The sequence below is a fragment of the Pseudovirgaria hyperparasitica genome (genome assembly GCF_010093815.1).
Source record: "Pseudovirgaria hyperparasitica strain CBS 121739 unplaced genomic scaffold EJ05scaffold_2, whole genome shotgun sequence".
In the NCBI taxonomy this organism is placed as follows: domain Eukaryota; kingdom Fungi; phylum Ascomycota; class Dothideomycetes; order Acrospermales; family Acrospermaceae; genus Pseudovirgaria; species Pseudovirgaria hyperparasitica.
The window spans coordinates 1,565,072-1,586,783 of NW_022985550.1; the positions used below are offsets into that span (position 1 = coordinate 1,565,072).

At 50.2% G+C, this 21,712-nt stretch overlaps 8 protein-coding genes across 8 annotated transcripts; 3 read left to right on the forward strand and 5 right to left on the reverse strand.

Moving 5' to 3' along the window:
- Nucleotides 1-563: 563 nt before the first annotated feature.
- On the reverse strand, nucleotides 564-2,938 carry EJ05DRAFT_535357 (uncharacterized protein; the record flags this gene model as incomplete). The annotated part of the gene is made up of 4 exons (XM_033749243.1): nucleotides 564-1,478; nucleotides 1,528-2,372; nucleotides 2,419-2,767; nucleotides 2,852-2,938. The coding sequence occupies 4 exons, from the start codon at nucleotides 2,936-2,938 to the stop codon at nucleotides 1,011-1,013; spliced, it is 1,749 nt and encodes a 582-aa protein (XP_033604527.1). The 3' UTR covers nucleotides 564-1,010.
- Nucleotides 2,939-8,144: 5,206 nt separating this feature from the next.
- EJ05DRAFT_473012 (phenylalanyl-tRNA synthetase) lies at nucleotides 8,145-10,364 on the reverse strand. Its single transcript, XM_033743302.1, has 2 exons — nucleotides 10,215-10,364; nucleotides 8,145-9,992 (listed from the first exon to the last, which is right to left on the reverse strand). Exons 1-2 carry the CDS (start codon nucleotides 10,327-10,329, stop codon nucleotides 8,581-8,583), a joined length of 1,527 nt encoding a protein of 508 aa, XP_033604528.1. The 5' UTR covers nucleotides 10,330-10,364; the 3' UTR covers nucleotides 8,145-8,580.
- A 151-nt stretch (nucleotides 10,365-10,515) lies between these two features.
- EJ05DRAFT_473013 (mitochondrial carrier) lies at nucleotides 10,516-12,052 on the forward strand. Its single transcript, XM_033743303.1, has 4 exons — nucleotides 10,516-10,767; nucleotides 10,818-10,822; nucleotides 10,879-10,980; nucleotides 11,043-12,052. Exons 1-4 carry the CDS (start codon nucleotides 10,665-10,667, stop codon nucleotides 11,727-11,729), a joined length of 897 nt encoding a protein of 298 aa, XP_033604529.1. The 5' UTR covers nucleotides 10,516-10,664; the 3' UTR covers nucleotides 11,730-12,052.
- A 7-nt stretch (nucleotides 12,053-12,059) lies between these two features.
- Nucleotides 12,060-14,944, reverse strand: EJ05DRAFT_496952 (WD40 repeat-like protein; the record flags this gene model as incomplete). The annotated part of the gene is made up of 2 exons (XM_033746471.1): nucleotides 12,060-13,336; nucleotides 13,519-14,944. The coding sequence occupies 2 exons, from the start codon at nucleotides 14,942-14,944 to the stop codon at nucleotides 12,060-12,062; spliced, it is 2,703 nt and encodes a 900-aa protein (XP_033604530.1).
- A 439-nt stretch (nucleotides 14,945-15,383) lies between these two features.
- EJ05DRAFT_473014 (geranylgeranyl transferase type-2 subunit alpha) lies at nucleotides 15,384-17,027 on the forward strand. The gene is made up of 3 exons (XM_033743304.1): nucleotides 15,384-15,477; nucleotides 15,534-15,650; nucleotides 15,711-17,027. The coding sequence occupies exons 1-3, from the start codon at nucleotides 15,469-15,471 to the stop codon at nucleotides 16,692-16,694; spliced, it is 1,110 nt and encodes a 369-aa protein (XP_033604531.1). The 5' UTR covers nucleotides 15,384-15,468; the 3' UTR covers nucleotides 16,695-17,027.
- EJ05DRAFT_473016 (glycoside hydrolase) lies at nucleotides 16,638-18,879 on the reverse strand. Its single transcript, XM_033743305.1, has 6 exons — nucleotides 18,433-18,879; nucleotides 18,183-18,377; nucleotides 17,998-18,125; nucleotides 17,854-17,942; nucleotides 17,489-17,786; nucleotides 16,638-17,432 (listed from the first exon to the last, which is right to left on the reverse strand). The coding sequence occupies exons 1-6, from the start codon at nucleotides 18,537-18,539 to the stop codon at nucleotides 16,729-16,731; spliced, it is 1,521 nt and encodes a 506-aa protein (XP_033604532.1). The 5' UTR covers nucleotides 18,540-18,879; the 3' UTR covers nucleotides 16,638-16,728.
- Nucleotides 18,880-19,032: 153 nt separating this feature from the next.
- Nucleotides 19,033-20,993, forward strand: EJ05DRAFT_530446 (general substrate transporter; the record flags this gene model as incomplete). Its single annotated transcript, XM_033748975.1, has 6 exons — nucleotides 19,033-19,272; nucleotides 19,325-19,446; nucleotides 19,494-19,819; nucleotides 19,870-20,220; nucleotides 20,272-20,747; nucleotides 20,805-20,993. Exons 1-6 carry the CDS (start codon nucleotides 19,246-19,248, stop codon nucleotides 20,991-20,993), a joined length of 1,491 nt encoding a protein of 496 aa, XP_033604533.1. The 5' UTR covers nucleotides 19,033-19,245.
- A 68-nt stretch (nucleotides 20,994-21,061) lies between these two features.
- On the reverse strand, nucleotides 21,062-21,551 carry EJ05DRAFT_496956 (uncharacterized protein; the record flags this gene model as incomplete). Its single annotated transcript, XM_033746472.1, has 3 exons — nucleotides 21,062-21,317; nucleotides 21,371-21,440; nucleotides 21,491-21,551. The coding sequence occupies 3 exons, from the start codon at nucleotides 21,549-21,551 to the stop codon at nucleotides 21,062-21,064; spliced, it is 387 nt and encodes a 128-aa protein (XP_033604534.1).
- Between the last annotated feature and the right edge of the window lie 161 nt (nucleotides 21,552-21,712).

A 21,712-nucleotide genomic window follows, 5' to 3' on the forward strand; every position in this document is an offset into this window, starting at 1 on the left:
TGCCCGGAGCAGGCCGAGCCTAAAATTGAATTCCAGTTGAGCCGGCCGTGCAGCATGCGGCAGGTGGGGAGCTTGTGACTATCAAGACAGCTTTGGGCCGTTGGGGTTAGGGCCGGTTTCGGGGCAGCGGGGTTACAGTTTCTCCTGACTCAACACCAACAATACACTACCATTCTCCTCCTCCACACCCACACCTACACCCACCGCGTGCCTCTCCATCTTCCAACGGCTCTAGGATTCACACGTTAGGTAGCCGTTAGGTACAGTTGCAGGGTCCCTTTTGGCCCCCATGAACGCCTGCACGACACGCCCTTGAACGTCATCTTGCCCGCGCCTTTTCTTCCTCCAGCTATCTCCGCCGTTTCAGAGCACCTGCATACCCATTGGCTCTACCCCTCCTGCTTCCCATCTGCGTCGCTGTGGACGCAGCCATAATAAACAGCTTCTGGCGTCGCATACCATTCGGTTGCAACTGAGCCTATCACTTTTCTTAGGGCTTCATACAGAGTACGTTCAATCGGAGGCATAACACGAGACCGGCAACAATTTCAGAATCAAGTAGTATGACCTCATCAAATATCTGATGTATTATTTACCGTCTATTGTAATACCTTGGACAGACTCCTGTTAAGGTATCAAGCTGCGAAGACTTGGTGACCAGGGTTGCCGTCCATCCCGCACTCCTCATAATCCTGAAACAGCTGGAGGACCCATGGTCAAGAAAATAGCTGTAACTATTCTTGTCTACTATAAATACTCCCAGTAAGTTCGGGTTCCGGACGCAAGCTCAACCACCATACAGGAAAAAAGAAAAATATGGGTCAAGCCGCACGCTCTAGAATATCGCGCAGCAACATGAGTCATGAAGATTATATCTGTAGCCGTGCACGACGACTTTCAGACAGTATAGGCCGTGCCCCCTGTGAAACGCCCAAGAAGAGCGATCACTAACCGGGTCGTGTGTACAAGAAACCATTATGATGGGTTATGTGCCGTGTAGGCGGTAATGATTAGGCTGAGGGCTCGCACAGCTGCCCGATGGCTTGTTGGATATCCGAGAAAAGGTCCAGAGCCCGACCGTCTGCGTAGATCTTGATAGACTCAACCTCTCTCCGCTCGGGACCTCTTCTTGGGCTGTCTACCTTTATAGGGCTTCTCGGTGGTGTCGTGGGCGTGACGACCATAGGTCGACTATGCTCTGAGTCGAGAAGTAAAGCAGCTGCAACATGTTCTAGCAATTTCTGACGAACTCTGAGGCGGCGATTCTCGGCCTGTTCAAGTTTGAGAATCCAATCGTCGATTGATGTATCGAGCTCAGCAAGTGCTTCTTCCTGTTTGAGCAAACTTTCGCGGCTGAAAACGAATTCGGTCCGCTTTAAGTAGGATATCATACGACAATGCAGTTTCTGTCGTCCATCCCGTAGGGACTTGTAAGTTTTTCGCAGGTATTCACAGCGCTCGTCAAGTGCACGTAATTCCTGTACGGAGTCAGTATTAGAAAAAATCTTTTTGAGATATATGACTAACTCTCGATAGCACAGTAACATCCTTTTTGTGTAGAACGGCAAACTTCTCAGCTTGATACATAGATTGTTTGTGCAAGCTTGCTCTCTCATCATCTGGCAGATGAATTAAGGCTTCAGACAAACGGACTCCAGGTGGTAGATGCCAGGTGTCAGTTTGGGCGCTTTTGCCCGTCTCGGAACATGTCCGACTTCTTTCTCTGTTAAGCTGCTTATACGGCCGACCACGGTCCATAATGGTATTATCTGACTGATTGCGACTATGCAATGGCCTCGCTTGAAGGCTTGAATTCATTTCACTGATGGGTGACTTTTTCCGTTCTGTTGCTGACGCGATCGCTCTGTGTGATATTGATCCGGCACCTTGCGAAAAGTTTGGGGATCTTCTGCCTTCCAGCGCTGGGGCACTCTGTGGGCCCGCTGGGAATAAAGGCGCTATCTTGCCATCACTGTTCATTCTTCTCAGAGCTGGAGAGCCTCTACGACTCATCAAAGGAGATTTTGGTGGTGGTCTGGGTGGCACATCGTTGTCGTCATCGACAAGAGTGGTCTTGGTATCAACCTTCAACACTGGCCGTGGTACTGCGGTAGGACTCAATATAGGAGATAGCGGCTTCTTGGAAATTTGGGATGTGTATGGAAGGGCTGCAGAATGTGGACTGTCCGAAGTGAAGATATCTCGATTCCAATGATCGGGACGTAGAGGTGCTGGACCTGTAACACACGAAAGTAGTGCATCTCCAAACGGTCCCTGATGCCAGGCATTGCCTGGAGCACTACTGCATCTCTCGTGTCCAACGGGGACCGCCGAAGCGCTTCGTAAGAGGGCAGGTCGTCCCGGTATCGTTGCTTTACAGGTTAGACGATAGCTTGCGAATAGAGAGTCGACACTTACGAGAGTCGAGGGAATTTTCTTGGACAGTAGCCATGGCCGCACTCAATTCAGGCACACTGACCTTTCTTCGTCGATATAGATCCCCGCCCCACGGTTTCATTTGCCAGATAGATTGATGATGCTCCAAGGTCACGGCTGTGTCACTGAGCGAACTCGGCGAGCGACCTATAGCCAAAGCCATAGCTCTGTCTGGGCTGATAAAAGGCTGTGGAGAGGATGATGGTACTTTTTCAAGAGGACGCTTTGGAGGATATGAGGGCCTGAGTTGATATATGATTTGGCGAGAAGCGGTAGAAGTGCCCAAATGGGAACCCCTCTTGTACAATTTTGAGGAATCTTTTCCTGTGGACTAGTAGGGGAGTCAGCAGGAAGAACAGGACGAAGGATGGGGGCTGATATAAAAGAGTCTATATATGGCGAGGGTTCGACTCACCACGCGAGTGTCGCTCGGATGGACTATTCCGTATGCAGCACCTGGTTTATCCTCAGGAAGCCGCATACAATTGGCGATGTGTGTCATGGTCGAGGCCTCTGGGAGAACTTTTCTAGTATGGGATATCTTGTGGACTATACGCTGGTGAGACTCGGCAAGCTTGTGCATCAAACCCGGGCGGTTTTCCCTTGCAACAGTGGCAGACAGCAACCTTTAAGGGTGGGTCTTAAAACGACTATTGCCACAGGGACAGCTAGCAGCGTGGAAGGCCTGGCTCAAGCTTAGGCTCAAGCATCCAAGCGAGCATCCAAGATCCAGCCAAGGAAGTAAGCAAGAAGTGAAAGAGCTGCAGCCCTGGTCTTAAAACAGGGAATGGCGTTCGCTGCACCAAAGATGTGGGGAACAGGCGGCAGGTCGATACATAGTGTAGTCGAAGCACACTACACGACCCATTGGATAAGAGTTTGATGCTCTCTAGGCAAGTATTAGAAAAACTCACTGACGTCGAGACCATGATGATTGGGCGGGACCATCTACCCGACACTGCCCACGACGAGTTCTCTAGCCGGCAAGGGCAAAGAAGGATGTTGTTTTGGAAGTCTGCCATTTACCGGAGACTAGTAGAGTATACTTCGGCCATTTCCAGATTAGTGAGATGGTGCGTATGGAGTGAATGGTCATTTTGAGGTAGAAGAAGCGCGAGGCGAACAGGGATTAAGAGAGGCGGGAGGGGGTTTTAGGAGTGTCACTAGTAATGATATACCTAGTTATAGCTGACTTTGGCAATTGGCTTCATGCAATCAGCAGCACACAAGTACATAAGTGAAACGGTTGTCTTGTTTCCCGTAGTAGCATGGCCGTCGCATCCTACCATCATGACCCAGTCGTAATGTCAGCAAGTGGTTCTTCTTCTCTTGTATGAGAAGAGACCTATGTAGTGCAAATTGATACCCTTTTCGCATAGTTTATCGTCACTAGCCACAAGCTGCACGGCCCATTTAATCACTGAAGTTATCTTCGACATTGTTGACAAGCCATACTAGTCTTAACGACGTTAAAGCCGAGAAGCTTGCGCTACATAATGTCCCACAGTGGTGTTTACCCTGGGATTAACACCACCGACTATTCTGCTTCTCAACGAACATATATCGAACAAATGGAAAAGCAAGTCAGTGCAGTCCCTAGGATGGCCGCAGAGAAGTAGGCTGGGGATAGGCTGAAACATGCGGATTCGCTTCCCAGTCCAGCACGTTGACCCGTCCCGCCTGTGCCTGTTGAGCTGCACCGTGATCCGTCGACTCGGCCAGGTCTTCCCTGCCCCCAGTCCTCCGTCCTCTATCCCAATTCTCCTTCCCCTGATATACAAACCTACGCTGATTACTACAAGATAGCTTACTACGACTTGCTCGCCTGATCTCTCGCAATCGCTTCAACCGTTTACTGTCCTTTGATACGTCTCGATCTTTGCCTCCTTGTAATGGCTTGCGCACCAGCACCAGGATATAGGCCTCAGATCAGATATCGATCGATCGTGTGCTACTTGCGTCTGAACTCGTACAGAACGCCGGCTCATCCTGGTACTTCGTCCTTGCAGAACACATCTTCTCTGTCGTGCGCCATCGTCTTCACTCGGACATGTGCCCGATCCTAGCTCTGTAGGCTCGCTGCGACGGAATACTCTCATGGATTCATGGTTAGTGTCCGGTGCACGTATAGCTTCATCTATATGGCCCATGCTGCAGCTCCCGGGGACGGGAGCTCGTGCTGTCATGGATCATGACCCTGTGTCACTTCAGACAGAGGCCTGGTACCTTTTTATCTGGGGTGCTGCATGGGCTCCTCGTGTCGATTGTTGTTTGTTCAGACCAATCTACAAGTGTGCTATTCTACTCGAGTGACATTCATGGTGGGCCCGATTTTCGTGTCCGTCAGAGATCAGCGGTGCCTGATTAGCATGTCAATCAGTTGTTTAGAGTTGCGCTGACGTCTTTTTGAATCCTACAGAAAGGCATATACTATTTTGGGCCTATGAATGTCGAGATGGTTTCATCCGACATGCCCTCAAGACATGTCCCGCAGAGCAAGTGCTTGCTCGATATCCGCTTTCTCCCCAATTTCGCAAAACAATCACGCTTCTCCACTAGATCGCCCATACAGCTGACGGTTAAGATGTATTTCGCGAGCTTGTTCACGGCATTCCAGCCCGTGGTCCGTGGATAAGAGGCATGAAGATCTGTGGAATCAGTGGGCTGCACCAAAGTCAGGTTTCACCATTTCCTACCTACCAACTATGTCTAGATGTTTGGACAAAGTCTATGTTCCTAGTGTGATGACTGCAAAGAAGCATCGGTCCAAGACATTCCAGGTTTCTTTAAACGCCACGCTAGATTTGACAATTGGTCTTTAGATCGCCGTTATCCACAAATAAGGCCATTTGCGCTTTGGTCTTTTTGTGTCAATACGCGTGGTAGTCCTGCTATGTATGTGCACGCTCCAAAAGCGTATGGACTTTATGCTTCGCGGTCTCTTGGAGATAGCGAAGCCATGAAAGTGTGTTCGGAGGCCGTTGTGTAACATTGGACCCTTTGTCCGTCCAAAAGACATGCAGAAAAATCAGCGCACAGTGTGTGTATGTTCAAGTCAGCATGCAAAGCCCCGAGATCCAAACAAGGCAACAAGACTGATAAGCAGCGCCACGAGGAATATCACACAGCATTCCTGCGTGTGCTGAGAACAACACGCAGGTGTGGCCGCAGTCTAGAACGATGCCCACGTTTGACACTACAGGCTATTTTCGAATCATAAATCCCCCATAACTCCTCTCACTAACACACTAGCTCAAAATAGGCTCGTCCGTACCGGCAGATGCGACAGGCGCCTGCATAGCAGAATTGCTGGGTTCATGACTAAGTTAAGGAGGAGGCACTGCACTATCAGTTAGAACTATGGCTTTCGCGGACTCCCGAACAAGGATGCATGACACGCGGTATAGGTCACATTCGACTTTCGACCCACCGCCAAGTCTCAACAGGTAAAGTCGATAGTCACGGATCATCAAGTTATCTGATTCAATCAATAACTAGCATCCTTTGTTTTTGTCGCCCTATATTCGCGCTTCGAATACTTTGGTCGGAGAGTAGAGCCGGAAAGTGGGGACTCTAACCTGAAGCAGTAAGGTGATCCGGGGCCGACAACAGATCTGACACTTGGACTGCGACCGATAAAGTTTGTTGTCAATCCTTCAGGGTCACATTCGTACCTGGATTTGCATTCGAGTACTATGAGCGATTCTTGGCGCGTACTCGACGTTCATTTTCTCTCATCTCTCCTATCAAACTAATATGATTACTGCCAGCGATTTCGTCTTGACTTGTAATGGAATCAGATAATATTCGTCATCAGTAATCAAGCTCGCTTAACACCATTGCCCGGGATCAGGGTTTGTGCCCACGAGTCGAGAGCGCGGAGCAAAGGACCACAGCAAATTTGGCGGGCCGTTCGGAGCGCGGCGAAGCTGGTAAATGTTATCATGATCCCGCCCTCACGACCTGTTACCTGGGTCACTCTACTTGTACCCCGCACATACTATTCCAGGGGTTCTTCTATTAGTGATTGTAATTGCTATAACTGTGGGGGGCTACTTCCCAATGTTTGGATTATTGATTACCGAACCGGGTAAGTGGTGATACATATCAAAGTTGAGGAAAGGGGTGGCTGAACCTTGAAAAGCCTTAAATGACGTCGCGTGCACGAATTTATGAACTTTATCACGACTGTGAAATAGTTGTGGACGGTTTCACGGTACTTCTGATTCAGATTCCCCTACTAATTGTCTGTTCTAGGCGACAGATCAAAGAAAGATAGATCAGAGTTTCACTGGGCTCATCCACCATGGTATCCATCTAAACCATAGCACAGACAAGAGTCAATGCAGCCTTATTTCAGTGAACTATCTTACATAATGTCATTCAAGCCAAAGAAAGAACCGTGACGATAACAAGATACTTTTCGGGTAGTTACCTCGGTAAGGGAAGTCCCACTCGCTACCATTCTGTCGGGTAATTACACAGTCAGCTCAATTTCGAGGCGGATAGTCCCACGCCAATATTTATATAGCTTCTAGGCAAGGTTCACTGCTCATAGAAGCACTCTGCCCTGTTTTTGTTGTACAGGCGCAAGCCACGCACGTTCCTGTAACCGGAGCCGCAGTCGTGGCATTATCTACCACCAAGCAACCTCCCACGCACCGCGTGCGCCATATGCAAGCACAAATCATGATATCACCAGCTTGAAACGTATACCCTTTGTGTCTGCCTGACTGTAAACACAAATAGGACCGTTAGGGTTGTTTCAGATGACCTAGTCTCCGTCTCACGAGGTGTTCCAGGCACAGCCCTCTGGTCTTGTCCCCAAGACTCGATATGGTTGGTCGTCCACAAGTGCCGTGAAAGAAGATTCCGGCTTTCCCAGCTTTTCGGTACCAAGTCACTTGTCATGTCAGGGTGCACGTACAAGATCGCCAAAAGTGCGAAAGCTAGTACAAACTTACCTTACGCTTGGTAGTCTACTACCAACACAAATAGGCTCGTGATCAGCCTCAGAGTCCGTGAACGGACGTGCTTGAACAATAAGCGTAATTCAAGATTGGTAAACTAGCCTCCACGCTCTGGTCTGAGAACTGTCATCGACGTCCGTGTGTACAGATGAGCCTCAATCAAAAAACGTGGCCCCCATTTCCCTGCTGACAGGAATACAGATGGACGAGTGATGACAAAACAAAAGACAGAAAGGTGTTTACAAGCATTTGCCCGCTTTGTGGTTGTCGTCAATTGAGCCCTCTTCCTACCCTCGTCTTCGAAAACCCTTCTTGACGATCATTTGACGGCGTCTGTATCGGGCAGTCCTCACTGATCTCGTAGAGCCAGATTAGACATACATTGAACCCCTGTTGCAGCCTCTCCGAGGCCTCGAAATGCTTACCACGACACCAGTATTCTGACTATGAGCATATAGTAGCTGCATTTATGCTATATTTACAGATCTCCACCGCCATTTAAGCTGTGTGTGCTCTCACGAGGGTGACTAGACATGCAGCGAAGCATCTATAGTCATATCCATGACAAATAATGAGTTCCATGATCCTGATCAGTTGCTCACAATCTTTCACATCGATCGTTTCCGATGTACCACTATCAACAGGACAGTGTCGAACATGAGATCGTGGAAGCATGGCCAGATTCGTGGGTGTACTATATTTGTCACGCAATTATCGACCGTCCTAGTATTTGTGATGATGGAATTCTCCGAGAAGTGATGCTATCGACGGCTTTTGTCTTCATAAGCCATTAGTTCCTTGGAAGTGACTCCTATATTGGTGGTTTAACGGCTCCATCTGATGGATCTGGCATGGTGAGGTGTCCTTGTATGGAAAAGATACGATTTGCACTGTGTTCTTGGATGAAAGATGGAAGCGATCGTTTGTGAGAGGGGCAGGGGGAGGTCCTACGTACTCCTGTCAACAAACATATATGAAAGCGGAAATTCATAGCTTGGCCTTGTAGGTACTTTGGACTCATGTTAGCATGACAGAGCATGATCGGATACGCAATTCTGGAACTCTGGCATAATCCTTGGTCGCCTGAGTTTGTACCTGGATTATACATATCGGCAGTCAACGTCTCTTAATATTCATACAAACAAATCTTCTCTTCTTACACATCCCAGCATCCTCAGCGTATCTCGACTCCCAGTTTCTCAACCAGCTTAGTCTTGATCCCTTCATGCATCCTGTTTGCCTCCACGTTTGTTAACGTACGTTCCAGACTACGATACACAATGCGATAGCATCTGCTCTGGCGGCCGGTCTTCGGGTGCGTGAACGAGTCTGTGAGTCGCACGTCTTCAACGTCGGCGCCGGCTTCGTTACGCACAATTTCCATCAGGTCGTTTTCTTGGAATAGCGCCGGGGTGGCATCAGCATTGGCAGAGCTTCCCGTCGCTTCTGCACCACCGGCAGATGAGGCTGAAGATGTAGCAGTTGGCTTTGAAGTCTCGTGCGCGGCTTGCTGGGAAGAGGGAGTTTGAGGAGTAGGTAGCCAGAAAGCGACGTCTTTGGGACATTCGGGATATTTTGAGAATGGTACAAAGCGTGTGAATCCTTTCTTCTCCGCCGAGAACTGGGAAAGGAACCGGTTATCAGCCGACCAGAAAAGTCGGATGTCTGGGATCGAGAAGAGTAACATGGCAATACGCTCCAGGCCCAGCCCAAACGCCCACCCATGTCTTGACGGTACGCCGGCATCGTTCAGGATGGACTGCTTAACGATTCCTGACCCGAGCACCTCGAGCCAATCACCTTGCCAGAAGACCTCCAGCTCCCATGAGGGCGACGTGAATGGGAAGTACGCCTCGACCCAGCGAATCTTGAGGGGTTCCTGTGATTCTCGAATTGCGACCTTATCGCCCGAGCGGACGGCCGCGTCGCGCGCTGCGTTGAAGATAGTCACGACAACATCCTCCAACGATCGCTTGAGATGGGTGGCCATAGCCTTGCATTCGCCTTCCGAGTGGTAGTCTGCCTGCAGTGGGTTCCCATCGTGGAATGATGGATTTGGGTCCTCGACCTTTACGTCGTGGCGTGGGATCTTATCGACTTCTCCCCAGATATGCTGTTCGAGAGTCGTGCCAGATGGCAAGGAATTCCGATCCCACGTCATTGCCCCTTCCATTTGGTGGAAGACAGGATAGTGGCTGCGATCCACAGCATCTCTGCGGTACACGTCTGCTGCGATGAGGTATCCATCGCTTTGATTTGCTCGAAATGTATCTAGCTGGTGAGCGGACGTATGCGTGCGTAGAACTGTATCTTTATTGATGTAGTATGTGTCAGATTTTGCTCGGCCAGGGTGGTCACCAGGGAAGCCTAAGGAGTCGAAGTTTTGAGCAGTAGTCACGATTGGGGACAAGTTGTTGTGGTACTTGTAACCTGGAAAACGTGACTCGATGAGTGTCCGCGTTATGGCGAGAGGGTGGTCCGGTTGTAGATGCAGGCGGCGTGAGATGGAAGACAGTATGCTAGGAGTAACATTGGTCCAGTTGTCGGTCTGTTCTGTGCGGCCTCCAATTGTTATGGATGTGGATGCTGATACTATGGTTAGCAGGAACAGGGGCATTGAACACCGAAGCGTGATATGTGACAAGCCAGGCGAGTGTCTGCCACGACAACAACATCAAAGTCCCAATTGACAAGATCATCCATGTATTTATGTGTTTGTGTTGTATAACTCCTCGACGATAACGAGTTTGATAGATATGATGAGTTCGTCGAGCATTATTGGCATGATAACTTGAGAACGTAGCTTACCTGAAGATGAATAACGACATTGGGAGCATATCCACGGGTAGCTTGCGGGTTTCACATGCGTTACTGCACGTTCTACGGACCGTAGAAGTACATTTGGCCGTACTCTCGACCTCATGTTTGATGGATCTGATGACGATGTTTATACGCCGGATGCGAAAACTCGGACTAGCGTCCAAGCTCCGGACTCCCTTGTCCAGGGGGAGTTTTCAGCCCTATCATCGGCGACTCATCGGCGAACGGCTATCGTCCATTTTATTTCCGACGCTAGGTATCGGCCTTTGCCGTCCTCGGCTGCCATTTTGCGCCGCCAGCTTCTGGAATTTGACGATAGCTCACTGCGACATCATCCACGCTTATTCACTCCATCACCCCTCCTCTCGCTCGCGCCTCTCCTTCCTTCTTGTCGACACCGTGCAGCATTCAATTGACTTTGTATATGCTGCAAACACCATGTCGACCACAAAGGAGGCCAAGAAGCCGCTGCACTATCCCTTCTGGTTCGGAGGGAGCGCAAGCTGTTTTGCTGCGTGCGTAACGCATCCGCTAGATCTGGGTATGTGAGAAGACACGACTTATCAGATAGTTGCTAATTGGACCTCGAAGTCAAGGTAGATCGCACTCACATATGCCGTATCATCATCGGGACTCTCACTTACAATCCCAGGTGCGCCTTCAGACGCAGAAAGCAGAGGGTCCACGCAAGAACATGCTCCAAATGACCCTTCACGTCGCAAAGCAAGATGGTTTCTTAGGCCTCTACCGCGGTGTACATCTTCCCCCATTCCCAACCACCCTTCGGACTTCGCAAATCTCACTGACTGCCCATAGCTCTCCGCGTCCATCCTCCGCCAAATGACATACTCCACAACGCGCTTCGGCGTATACGAAGAACTCAAATCCCTCTCCACAACACCTACCTCTACGCCCTCATTCCCTGTCCTCATCGCCATGGCCAGTACATCCGGCTTCCTCGGCGGTGTCGCCGGCAACCCGGCCGACATCATAAACGTCCGCATGCAAAACGACGCGGCCCTGCCACCTGAGAAGCGACACAACTACCGACACGCTATTGACGGGATAATCCGCATGTCGCGGTCCGAGGGACTCGGCAGTCTGTTTCGGGGCGTGTGGCCGAATAGTGCGCGGGCAGTGCTCATGACGGCGTCTCAGCTGGCCTCCTACGACATCTTCAAGCAACAATTACAGAGACGACTCGAGATGAAGGAGGGCTTGACGCTGCACTTTTCTGCGAGTTTATTGGCTGGGTTTGTGGCTACGACGGTGTGTTCGCCAGCGGACGTGATCAAGACCCGGGTTATGAGCTCGACGAAGAATGGCAGTTTGGTGGGCTTTGTGTTGAGCTTGTTCCAGAAAGAAGGCTTTACGTGGATGTTTCGTGGGTGGGTGCCGAGTTTTATTCGGTTGGGCCCGCATACGATCGCAACCTTCTTGTTCCTGGAGCAGCACAAGAAGATCTACAGAAAAGTCTATCACATAGACGAAAAGGCTGCATAATCAGGCATTAGCTGCCTCGTAAACGACAATCCTGGACCGTTGTACAAATGGGCTGGACCATTTGGAGTTGCGTTTGAATATAATTTAGCTGCATTCGCATGGCGTTGGAAATTTGATAGTCTCTTATTGGTCCTTCGAGCGCCATTGATTCCTTAGCTAGCGATAGAACTCACTTGGTAATATATAGGAAACGAAAACGGATGGAAAGATGACTTTTCTCTTTGAATTTCTCATCTTAGCACCGCGAGACTAGCAGGACAAGTTACAGTGACTGCATCAGTCTCACAGGCCGTGTGATAGTAATACCGACAATGTCAACGCCTGTCTGAATCACCGAACTTCAGGTCCTTCCTTCTCAATCCCGTGAAAACTCTCCAAGATATCGCTCCCACCAAGGATGCCCATTCGTCGCTTGGATCTTCGCTTCTCCTCGCTCCAAACCTCATGGAACCTGATTGCAGCATCGCTCGCGGCCACCACGATACAGCCATCTTTGTCCCGTCCCAGTCTATCCGCACCATCCGTGTCTCGCTGACCTGTGTTTGGACTCCCAGGGTAGCCAATTGCGAATAACGCCCTTGACTCGTCGTACCAGGGTATGGCAACAACCTGTTCGCACGCAGGCCAAGAGAACACCGCGATCCGAAAGGGGTGGTCTGGTTGTGCAAAACCGAAAGTTGCTGCTATCTCACGTCTCGTGTTACTCCATATAAGTGATGTCACTTGCGCCGCACAGTCAATAGTAGCTAGACCAGCGCCCGATATTGTGTGATAGAAATGAATGCATCGGTCGTTGGACCCACCGCCGATTGCGACTAGTCCTCGCTGCCAGGGACAAAAGGCAATGGCTTTGACGGCGGCATTAAGGATCCATTTGTGTTTCTCGCGACCGGCTGGAATGGATAAAACATTTCCATGACCTGGAACCACTGTCCACCGACGTTCACCATCCGCTCCAATCTCAACGTTGACCTGTGCAGTCATTTCAGGCGTAGGCGATATACAAAGTAGCTTTTTCGTTTCGAAAAGAAAACATGCATTATCGTTGCCTCCGGTGGCAAAGTACTCTCCGTCACTAGACCAAGACAATCCACAGACTTGCTGCGTATGAACTGTGATACGTGCGAGTAGTGTCATACCTCCGTGAAATCTTACAGCATGAATACTTTGTTCAGGTGGCCATTCGACAGAGTACAAGTATATATGTCCAGCTTCATCGCCTATCAGAAGCTCCTCGGTTGGAACCTGGATTTCTGGCGCCTTGATAGAGCCTCGTTTGACAACGCTCGGGCGAAATGACACGCATGCGATAGGGCTAGGCTGAGATGCCTCGAATCGCGGTTCTTCATCAAATAGGCTCCACAGAGAAATCCGTCCATCAGCTCTACCGACAGCAAGAATGGCCTGACCGCCCGCAGCGGAGGAGAATGCCAAGGTAGTGACATGACTGTTTGACAAGTTGTTCACACGCTCCGGAGTATCGACTCCCTTTTCCTCAGACCAGAGGTGCACGAAATTCCCAAGCCCTACCGCCAGGCATTTCGCAGTTGCAGAATAAGCCAGCAAGGAGCAATAGAAATCATCGCGTAGCTGGGGAGCGTCGAGAACTGTATAAGTAGTCAGTATCGGTTTTGACTCGTAACGAACGCAATACATATCTAAATGGTATAATAGGCACTGGCTTGATATCCTTAATGGGCAGTCTCGACGCTGTTGACAAATTGTCAGCAAGATTGAGTTTCTTTCCTAACTCCTGAGTATTTGATGCTTGCTGAAGCAAGACACTCACAGGCCTTCCAAAGCCCATCCTGCCCGAAGGCTGTTCCACCAGCGACACTAGGGTCAGGAGTACAGCCACGGCTGGTCGATGCTAAGGCGTCTGAAGCATTGGTAGCACCGAGAATGCGGCATGACTGATCAATGTCGAATGCCGCGGCCAGTCGTCTCTCGTAGGTTTCGAGTTCACTTTCCGGATCCGCCTTTTGCAAGAATTTTGATGTGTACAAAGGCGCATTAGTACCACTGCCAAGCAGACCTCCTTGGCCTGTCGAAATCCCCACAACACTATCACCCGCCACAGCGCTACCACCAACTTGCCAAATAGCACCATCGCTGATCTGGCGAGGGGTTGTGACGGACGGTCGTGAAGCTGTGAAAGAGTTGTTCCTAACGTTCGGACGGTTTTGGCTTTGCCGCAGTGCACGCAGCTGATTGGTAAGCCTACTACTCCTGCGCAACTGGCGAGCGAATGGGTTTGGGGTTCCACTTGCTCGGCGGTGCAGTCTTTCTGGATCGGTCAACGCACTTGTAGGCTTACTAGTAAAAAAGCTCTCTGTTGAACTGTTTGGTGAGCGCCGCGCAGGAATGAAACGGTCGGCCATACGACTTGGTGTCTGTACTTGCGGGGAGGAGCCTCCACGAGAGAGCCATTGGCTATGTCTTAACGGCGAGCCACGGTACCCACTCGGCAATGCAGACAGAGAAGTTACACGACGTTTGCAGGGGGTGAATAGAAATGCATCGACCGCCGGGGAAGCCTCAGTTAGAGGAGTTGTTACGCCAATGGGATAGGGGCCGATGTTTGGGAATGGTGAATGCTCGGGGGAGGTCAGTTCAGCCGTGGTATTTGGGTCCTTAGCCCTCCATCTACGCTTGGGACAAGGGGTGTAACCCGGAGAAAGTGAAATGGGGTCAAGGCGATAATAGTCCGTGTAAGGCGTCTCCGGCTCCAGGTCTTCCCTATCATTGACATCAGATGATGCGCTACTGGCGACCGAAGAACCTTCCCCGTCGTCAGTGCCATCGCACTGAGGTGAGCCCTTCATAGTCATGCGTTGCAATAATCTCTTGAAGCTGCTGTAGTGTGTCGAATCGGTGCAGTGTGACTCCACATGAAGGTGAACATCGTCAGCCGACAATGTGCGCCGGCACGACACATTGTTCACGTTTCGACTCTCCGTCAAGCAGGTTTCAGCCCGTGGCCGGCTTCTAGGGACCTTCTGTGGCGAGTTCGGAGAAGATGGCATGAGTATGGCATGAGATTTCTCTGTCTGTCGAACCCTATATATCCTGGGTGTCTTTGGGGACGGCGTAGAAACCTTAGCTTCTTGTTTCTCCGTGTAGCGGTAGTCCTCGGACTTGTATTTTTTTGGCGACAAAGGGGGACTGAGCACAGCTGGACGTGGCGGCGAGGCATGATTGGTGATATTGTTCATGCTGCGGGAGAACGTGTTCCTCGCGCCCCTGGCGCGGCCCTCCAATTCCAGGGGTCGAGACTATGCGACGTTTGAGTGGCTGGAATGATAGATTGACAGAATACGTCGGCTCGCTTCGAAACACTTGATGTATTCAGTGACAAAGGACTCGATCAAAGGACAAAGTTCCGGGAACGCAGTCGGAGCAGTCGAGGTTAGTAGGAAGAGAGGAAGGGGAGAACTGCATGTTCCGGCGTATGTATGCTTGGCGAGGAGAAGATATGAGATGAGCGCAATGGATGAAAGTGAACTCTGGAACGATGATAAACAATGCAGTCTGTAGGTAGAGATCAAGGTTAAGAAAATGAGTGGTGTATCAACATTAGCCAACAGCCAAGAAGAGCAGCAGCTTCATCCATTCTTTGCAGGTGGGTTGGTCCGCGCAGCACTTGCCTTCTCCCATCCTCTCGCCTTCTCAGCCTGCGAGCGATATTGACATCTTTCATCATCGTGAACCATAGGATTAAGTTATACTTTTCTACTTGATGGCAAGCGTAAGTCACGCATTGTCCCCTCTGCTGAGGTTGAGAATGGCCGCTGAAGGGAGAAGCATGGTGTTCCGCGCGTGAGAGGTGTCGAGAACTCTGCCAAGTCCGAACACGCGAAACAGAAAGAACAAGAAAAGATCGCGAAATACAAGACACTCAACGACACGGTCAAGACTCGAGTATGTATTCATAGCTATCACACTTTATATTTGACCTTTGCCGACACTGGATTCTCCTAGATAGCTGACAAGCAATACACCCTCGACACTTTCCACCACACCTCGGAGCTACTCACCGAAAACCCTGAATACTACACAATATGGAACCACCGTCGAACTATCCTCCTGCATCTCTTCCAACCTATCCCTCACGATGATCCATCAACAGAATCGACGTCCGACAGCGCGCCATCGCCGGTCCCAAGCCCCTCCGTCCAGCACATACACGACCTCATAACGACCGATCTACGATTTCTCATTCCCCTCCTCCAGAAATTCCCCAAATGCTATTGGATATGGAATCATCGCCTGTGGCTTCTCTCACAAGCATCACTGCTTCTCTCAACACCCACGTCCATAGATATCTGGCGCGAGGAGCTTGGCCTTGTGAGCAAAATGCTAGCACGCGACGCGCGCAACTTCCACGCCTGGGATTACCGTCGGTTCGTAGTGTCGCGCCACGAACAACAGACAGGGAAGAGCTTAACTGAGGAAGAGTTTGCATATACGACGAAAAAGGTCATGGGAAATCTGAGCAATTTCTCGGCTTGGCATTATAGAAGTAAGCTTATTCCACGTCTACTGGATGAGCGCGAGGCAGGCAAGGAGGACAGGAAGAGAATGCTAGACGCAGAATTTGACTTTGTTAACGAGGCTCTCAATACTGATCCGTATGACCAGAGCCTATGGTTCTATCATCAGTTCCTGGTCAGCACCTTGCAGCCAGATGCATCGGAGAAAATCGCGACAGAACTAAGTAACCGGGATCGCGTAGCAAGACTGGAGGCGGAGATTGAGGCGATCCGGGAGATTGAGGATGATACGAAAGATTGCAAGTGGCTATACCAGAGCTTACTCAAGTATTCGGCTATATTGCTCGACGTCGAAGCGGCGCAAAAGGCTGTCACGAACGAGGATTTGAGTGTGTGGATGTTGCAGCTGGAAACGCTGGATCCATTACGAGCAGGAAGATGGACCGACCTAAAAAAACGTCTAAATATGTAGAGCACTCAGACTTCGACCTGACTCATCGCAATTATTACGCTTTCCACCTGAGTAATGTGAATGAGTGCTTCAAGAAACTGAACTGGCCCTCCCCATTCCAGGTGCTCTCCTCCAGTCCAACCTCCTCCTGGCCCTCCTTGTTGACAACGCCTGTGTTCTTACCTGTCACGGTGTACACCTGCACTTCCTTGGAATCGACCCCATTTAGATCAGTGCTGAAGTCCCTCTCGTCATGAATGTTGACAACAGCAAGACTGACCCACCCATCATCACTCACCGCCGCGCTCACATCCAACCAAGGCGTCTCTATTGCGCCTCTGATCCACCCAGGCTCCGTGTTACCCCCATACTCTCCACTCTTGACATTGACCGCAACCGTATGCCCCCGCATATACTTGCAAAACAACAGCAGCGGATACCACGTCGTCTGCCTGATAACCCCCTTCGCGCTCGTCATCAGTGGGCTGATTACATTGACGCTCTGCGCAATGTTGGCCATGCCCATGAATTGCGCCTGTCGCACGAAAACGTTCAGCCACACGGCTACGGCCAGGGCGTCAGAGAGCGTGTATAGCTCTTCGGCACCTTGCTCGGGCGGTGCACGGCCGGGGCTCCAGACGTTCCATTCGTCGAAGCAAATAGTCTGGCGAGGAATGTTGCTGGGCACACCATTTTCGATGCGTGCCAGGTCGATTAGAGCTGCGGTGACTTGGATGGCGCGCTCGGCCGATCGTGGTGCTAGGTGATCATTCTTGGCAACTGTGATATTGCTATGCTAAAGGCATTGGACTTACCTGTTGCGTTCGGATAATGTTCTCCGGCGGCGGTGTAGATGTGTATGCTGACCATGTCAATGAGCGGTGCCCATGTGCCAGCTCTGAAAGCAGCAGGGTCCCAGTTGATGCATTCTTTGATAACATGCGCGTCCCAAGACGTTGTGCCTGTCTGGCCGCAGAGGATCAACTTGATGGACGGGTCCATGAACTTCATTACTTTAGACCATTGCTTCGCTGTTTTGGCATAGTCTTCTTTGGTCATTTCGGCGACTTGCCAGGGGCCCCAGACTTCGTTTCCCAGAGCCCAATATTTGACCTGCGGTCGTCAGCTGGATCTGAAGCTTATATATATACTTCGAATGGACAGGCCCGGGAACACTTACGTTGTAGGGCTCCTCGCGGCCATGCTTACGGCGGAGGTTGGCGTAGAATGTGTCATCAGACGAGTTGCAGTATTCAAGCCAATTGAGAGCTGTAATAGTGTCAATCCTCTATGTGTTAGAGTTATGGCATACTCAAGATTGTACCCTCGTCGAGTGTGCCAGTACCCATGTTAAGGCACATGTATGGCTCAGTGCCCAGGACCTCACACCATTTCATGAACTCGTCAGTGCCAAATTCATTGCTCTCCGTGGTTAGCCATGCCAGTTCCTGTCTGTTGACACTTCAATGTGAGTGAGTGGTCAGAGCTATTTGCAAGACTTAGGCTTACCGCTTTGGGCGTTTGTCTACTGGACCAATGCCATCCATCCAATGGTACGACGCTACGAAGTTGCCGCCGGGGTATCTGACCACCGGAATGTTCAGTTCGCGAAGAGCTTCTAGCACATCGGTTCGGAAGCCATCTTTGTCGGCGGAAGCATGCCCTGGCTCGTAGATCCCACCATAGATGCAGCGTCCGATATGCCTAATGGTGCGTTAGAAAATGTTTGCGGTTTATACCAGGAAGCGTGACCGCTCACTCGCAGAAGCCTCCATATATATTGTCGTCAATCTTGGAGATGGTGTGAGTAGGATCCAAGGTTATGGACGGTGTCTCGTTGTCTGCGATCTTCGTAAAGGTAGCCATCTCGTATGGTAACGATCGAGACTCTCAAATACTACAATGAGAAGTATTCAAACTCATAGCTATAATTGTAGCTGTCTGTAGCTTCAGTCGTGGCACTGGGGAGTGGGGTGACCGGACAGCCCACTTTTGGAAAGCTTGTCCCACCGGAAGGATCTGTCTATGCATTCACACCGACATCATTGGGCTGGCAGCTCAAAAGTAGCAATGATATATGCTTCGATGGATGATGCTTTGATCCGGATGAGCACAACGGCGTTTGCCTGAAAAACGATTCTGGCCCAGTACAGAAAGTGTTCCATGCACGTAGGGGATAGCAAACAGTTGACAGTTTCAATCACTTCGAAGGACGACCTCTAAAGGATGCTTAGGTTCATCCAGGATGATTGGTGGAAAATCAAGCACGACACATGTAGTGGATTCTAGTGCCCGCACCCCATGTTTCCCCAGATTCTGAGGTTCCCAGGCCTATCAACATCTTTCCCAACACCGGAACTGCATCATTATGTATCGTTTGGCTTGACATGTGTGAGTTCTCGCCAGGATCCGTAGCTTCTTCCCCGGACTGACTGTGCGCCACGATGTCACTAATAGCATGACTTAATATTGTACATATTTAGTGGACATGCCTACTAGTAGACCTACGAACAACATGTCGTTCCTGTCCCCGATCATTTCGTGGTAACGTTTGTATAAAAAGAAGTCAAAGATGAATCTTCCGCCCAGAGTGTACCAGGTAAGCCGCGACTACCCTTCGGGTGCATCATCATATGCTGACTTGGCCGTAGTTTCTTGTAGGCCTTTTCGCCTCACTTGGCTCGCTGCTATTCGGGTATGATCTTGGTGTCATAGCTGGCGCAATCGCCTGTGAGTCTTTCAAGGCTGAGTTTGATCCCACCGAGAATCAAAAGTGAGTGGCTCAAATGGCGAGGTACGCTTCATATCTGAACTGGACAGGGGTGCAGTCGTTAGTGTGTTTACGGGAGGAGCATTCTTCGGTGCACTCCTTGCTGGTGCCACGGGAGACTATTTTGGCCGAAAGAAGACAATTTTGCTGGGCGCGACCATATTCATTCTTGGCGGAGGTTTGCAGACTGGCGCGCAGAGTCTTGATTTTCTATACGCCGGACGGTGCCTTGCGGGCGTCGGTGTTGGTTTCCTGACCATGATAATACCACTCTATCAAGCAGAAACTGTACACCCTGACATTCGTGGGCGGGTGACTTCTTTGCAGCAATTTATGCTTGGAGTCGGAGCTCTGATAGCGTCTTGGACATCTTATGGTGAGGATTAACAAGTGACAACTGTAATTGTGGCATCTAACACTGCACAGGAACATATATAGGTTTCGCTCCAGATGATAGCAGGCAATGGCGGGTCAGCTTAGGAATTCAAATCATCCCAGCCGGCATCCTCGCACTCTGTATCCTCCTATTTCCCGAGTCGCCAAGATGGCTCATCGATCATGGCAGACCAGGTGATGGTCTGTCGACTCTTGCAAGACTACATGCTAATGGCGATGAAAACGATCCTTGGGTTCGTGCTGAGTTCGACCAAATTCAGGAGGCAATCACATTTGAGCATGAACATGAAGCCAAGTCTTATACCGAGCTTTTTACTGATAAGTCTTCCTTTCGGCGGCTTTTCCTTGCCTGCGCCTTGCAGGCATCTGTGCAAATGACCGGTCAGTAACTCCTTGGTAGACTAAAATGACACGACTAAACATAGCCTGCAGGAGTCAGCGCAATTCAATTCTTTTCGGTCGATATCTACGGACAGATCGGGATTGCTGGAAACGATACCTTGAAATATCAAGCTATCAGTTCAGTCTTGGCCTTGATTGCTGAGTTTCTCTGCATGTTACTGATCGACCCGATTGGGCGTCGTTGGCCACTGATCGGAGGTAACCTTGGAAACATGGTCACTTTCATCGTCGCCACAATTCTGCTGGCGAAGTTTCCGCCTGGCGAGTCAGGCAACCATAGTGCGGCATGGGGGTTCATTGTCATGACGTGGTTGTACAACTTCTCGTTCAGCTTGACGTGCGGACCGTTAAGCTGGATCATTCCGGCGGAGATATTCGACACAAAGACTAGATCGAAAGGTGTTTCCATCGCCACAATGACTTCTTTCGCATTCAACACAATGATCGGACAAGTAACGCCAATTGCGATGGCTAACATCAAATATCGATTTTACTTCCTCTTCATCGTACGTATACGGGTACAAACTTGAATGAGTAGTGCCACCAGACTGACATGTGACCAGATTTGCAACTTTACCAATGCTTTGTTTTTCTGGGCCTTCTTGCCTGAGACAGCCAAGCGGCCCTTGGAGGAGATGCATTACCTCTTCACAAATGCACCATACTTTGTGCCTATGATGAAGAAGTCAGAGTTCGAAACGCACGATTTGGAGCGTCGTGTAGAGGAGGTTGAGAGGAAGCGAGCCCTTTGAGCAACTTGTTACACCACATCTGTGATATATGTAGGACGCCCGTCCACCTGCCAAAATCATGAATGCGGTCACTGGTCTCGATTGCCATTGGCGTCCCCCATTGATACTTGTGACGGTGGCAATATTTGTTCCTTATGCTCTCGAACTTTGCGTGATTCCTCGCGCCCTTGATCAGACCAAGCCCAGCCACCAAGCGCGTTCCATAATGATGGCGGATTAGACTGGACAGTCGATTTAGATGCACGATACTCAGTATCTGCGATTGGATATTGCTGAGGGCTCAGTGGCGTTTTTGATCCATCAGCAGGTACAGATACGGATGCTCTTTTCTCGCATCAGTATGAAGGTTTACAACAGTCCACAGTATCGTAACCTACTGTGTGCCTTCAACTCGATCAAACTTTCGCTTCTGTTGTTCTTCGAATGCTGGCTTGAAAATCGCAGTCCCTTGGATCAGTAGTCAGATATGTGCGCGAGCTATAGACGAGCAAAGTTACCTGTAGCGGCTCCAATGAACGCGACAATTACGAATTGAACCAAGCCTCTGGTCGATGACATTATTGATCTATACTTCCGCCCAGGATGGTAATGCGAGCTGTGTGAAACGTCAAAGCATCATTTATACATACCACAGGTTGAGAGTCTAGCTCAGAATGGCCCGTGCGCCTTCTAAGTGTGGAGACGCGCCGAACGCGTCTTTCGGGCGTGTAATTACCCAA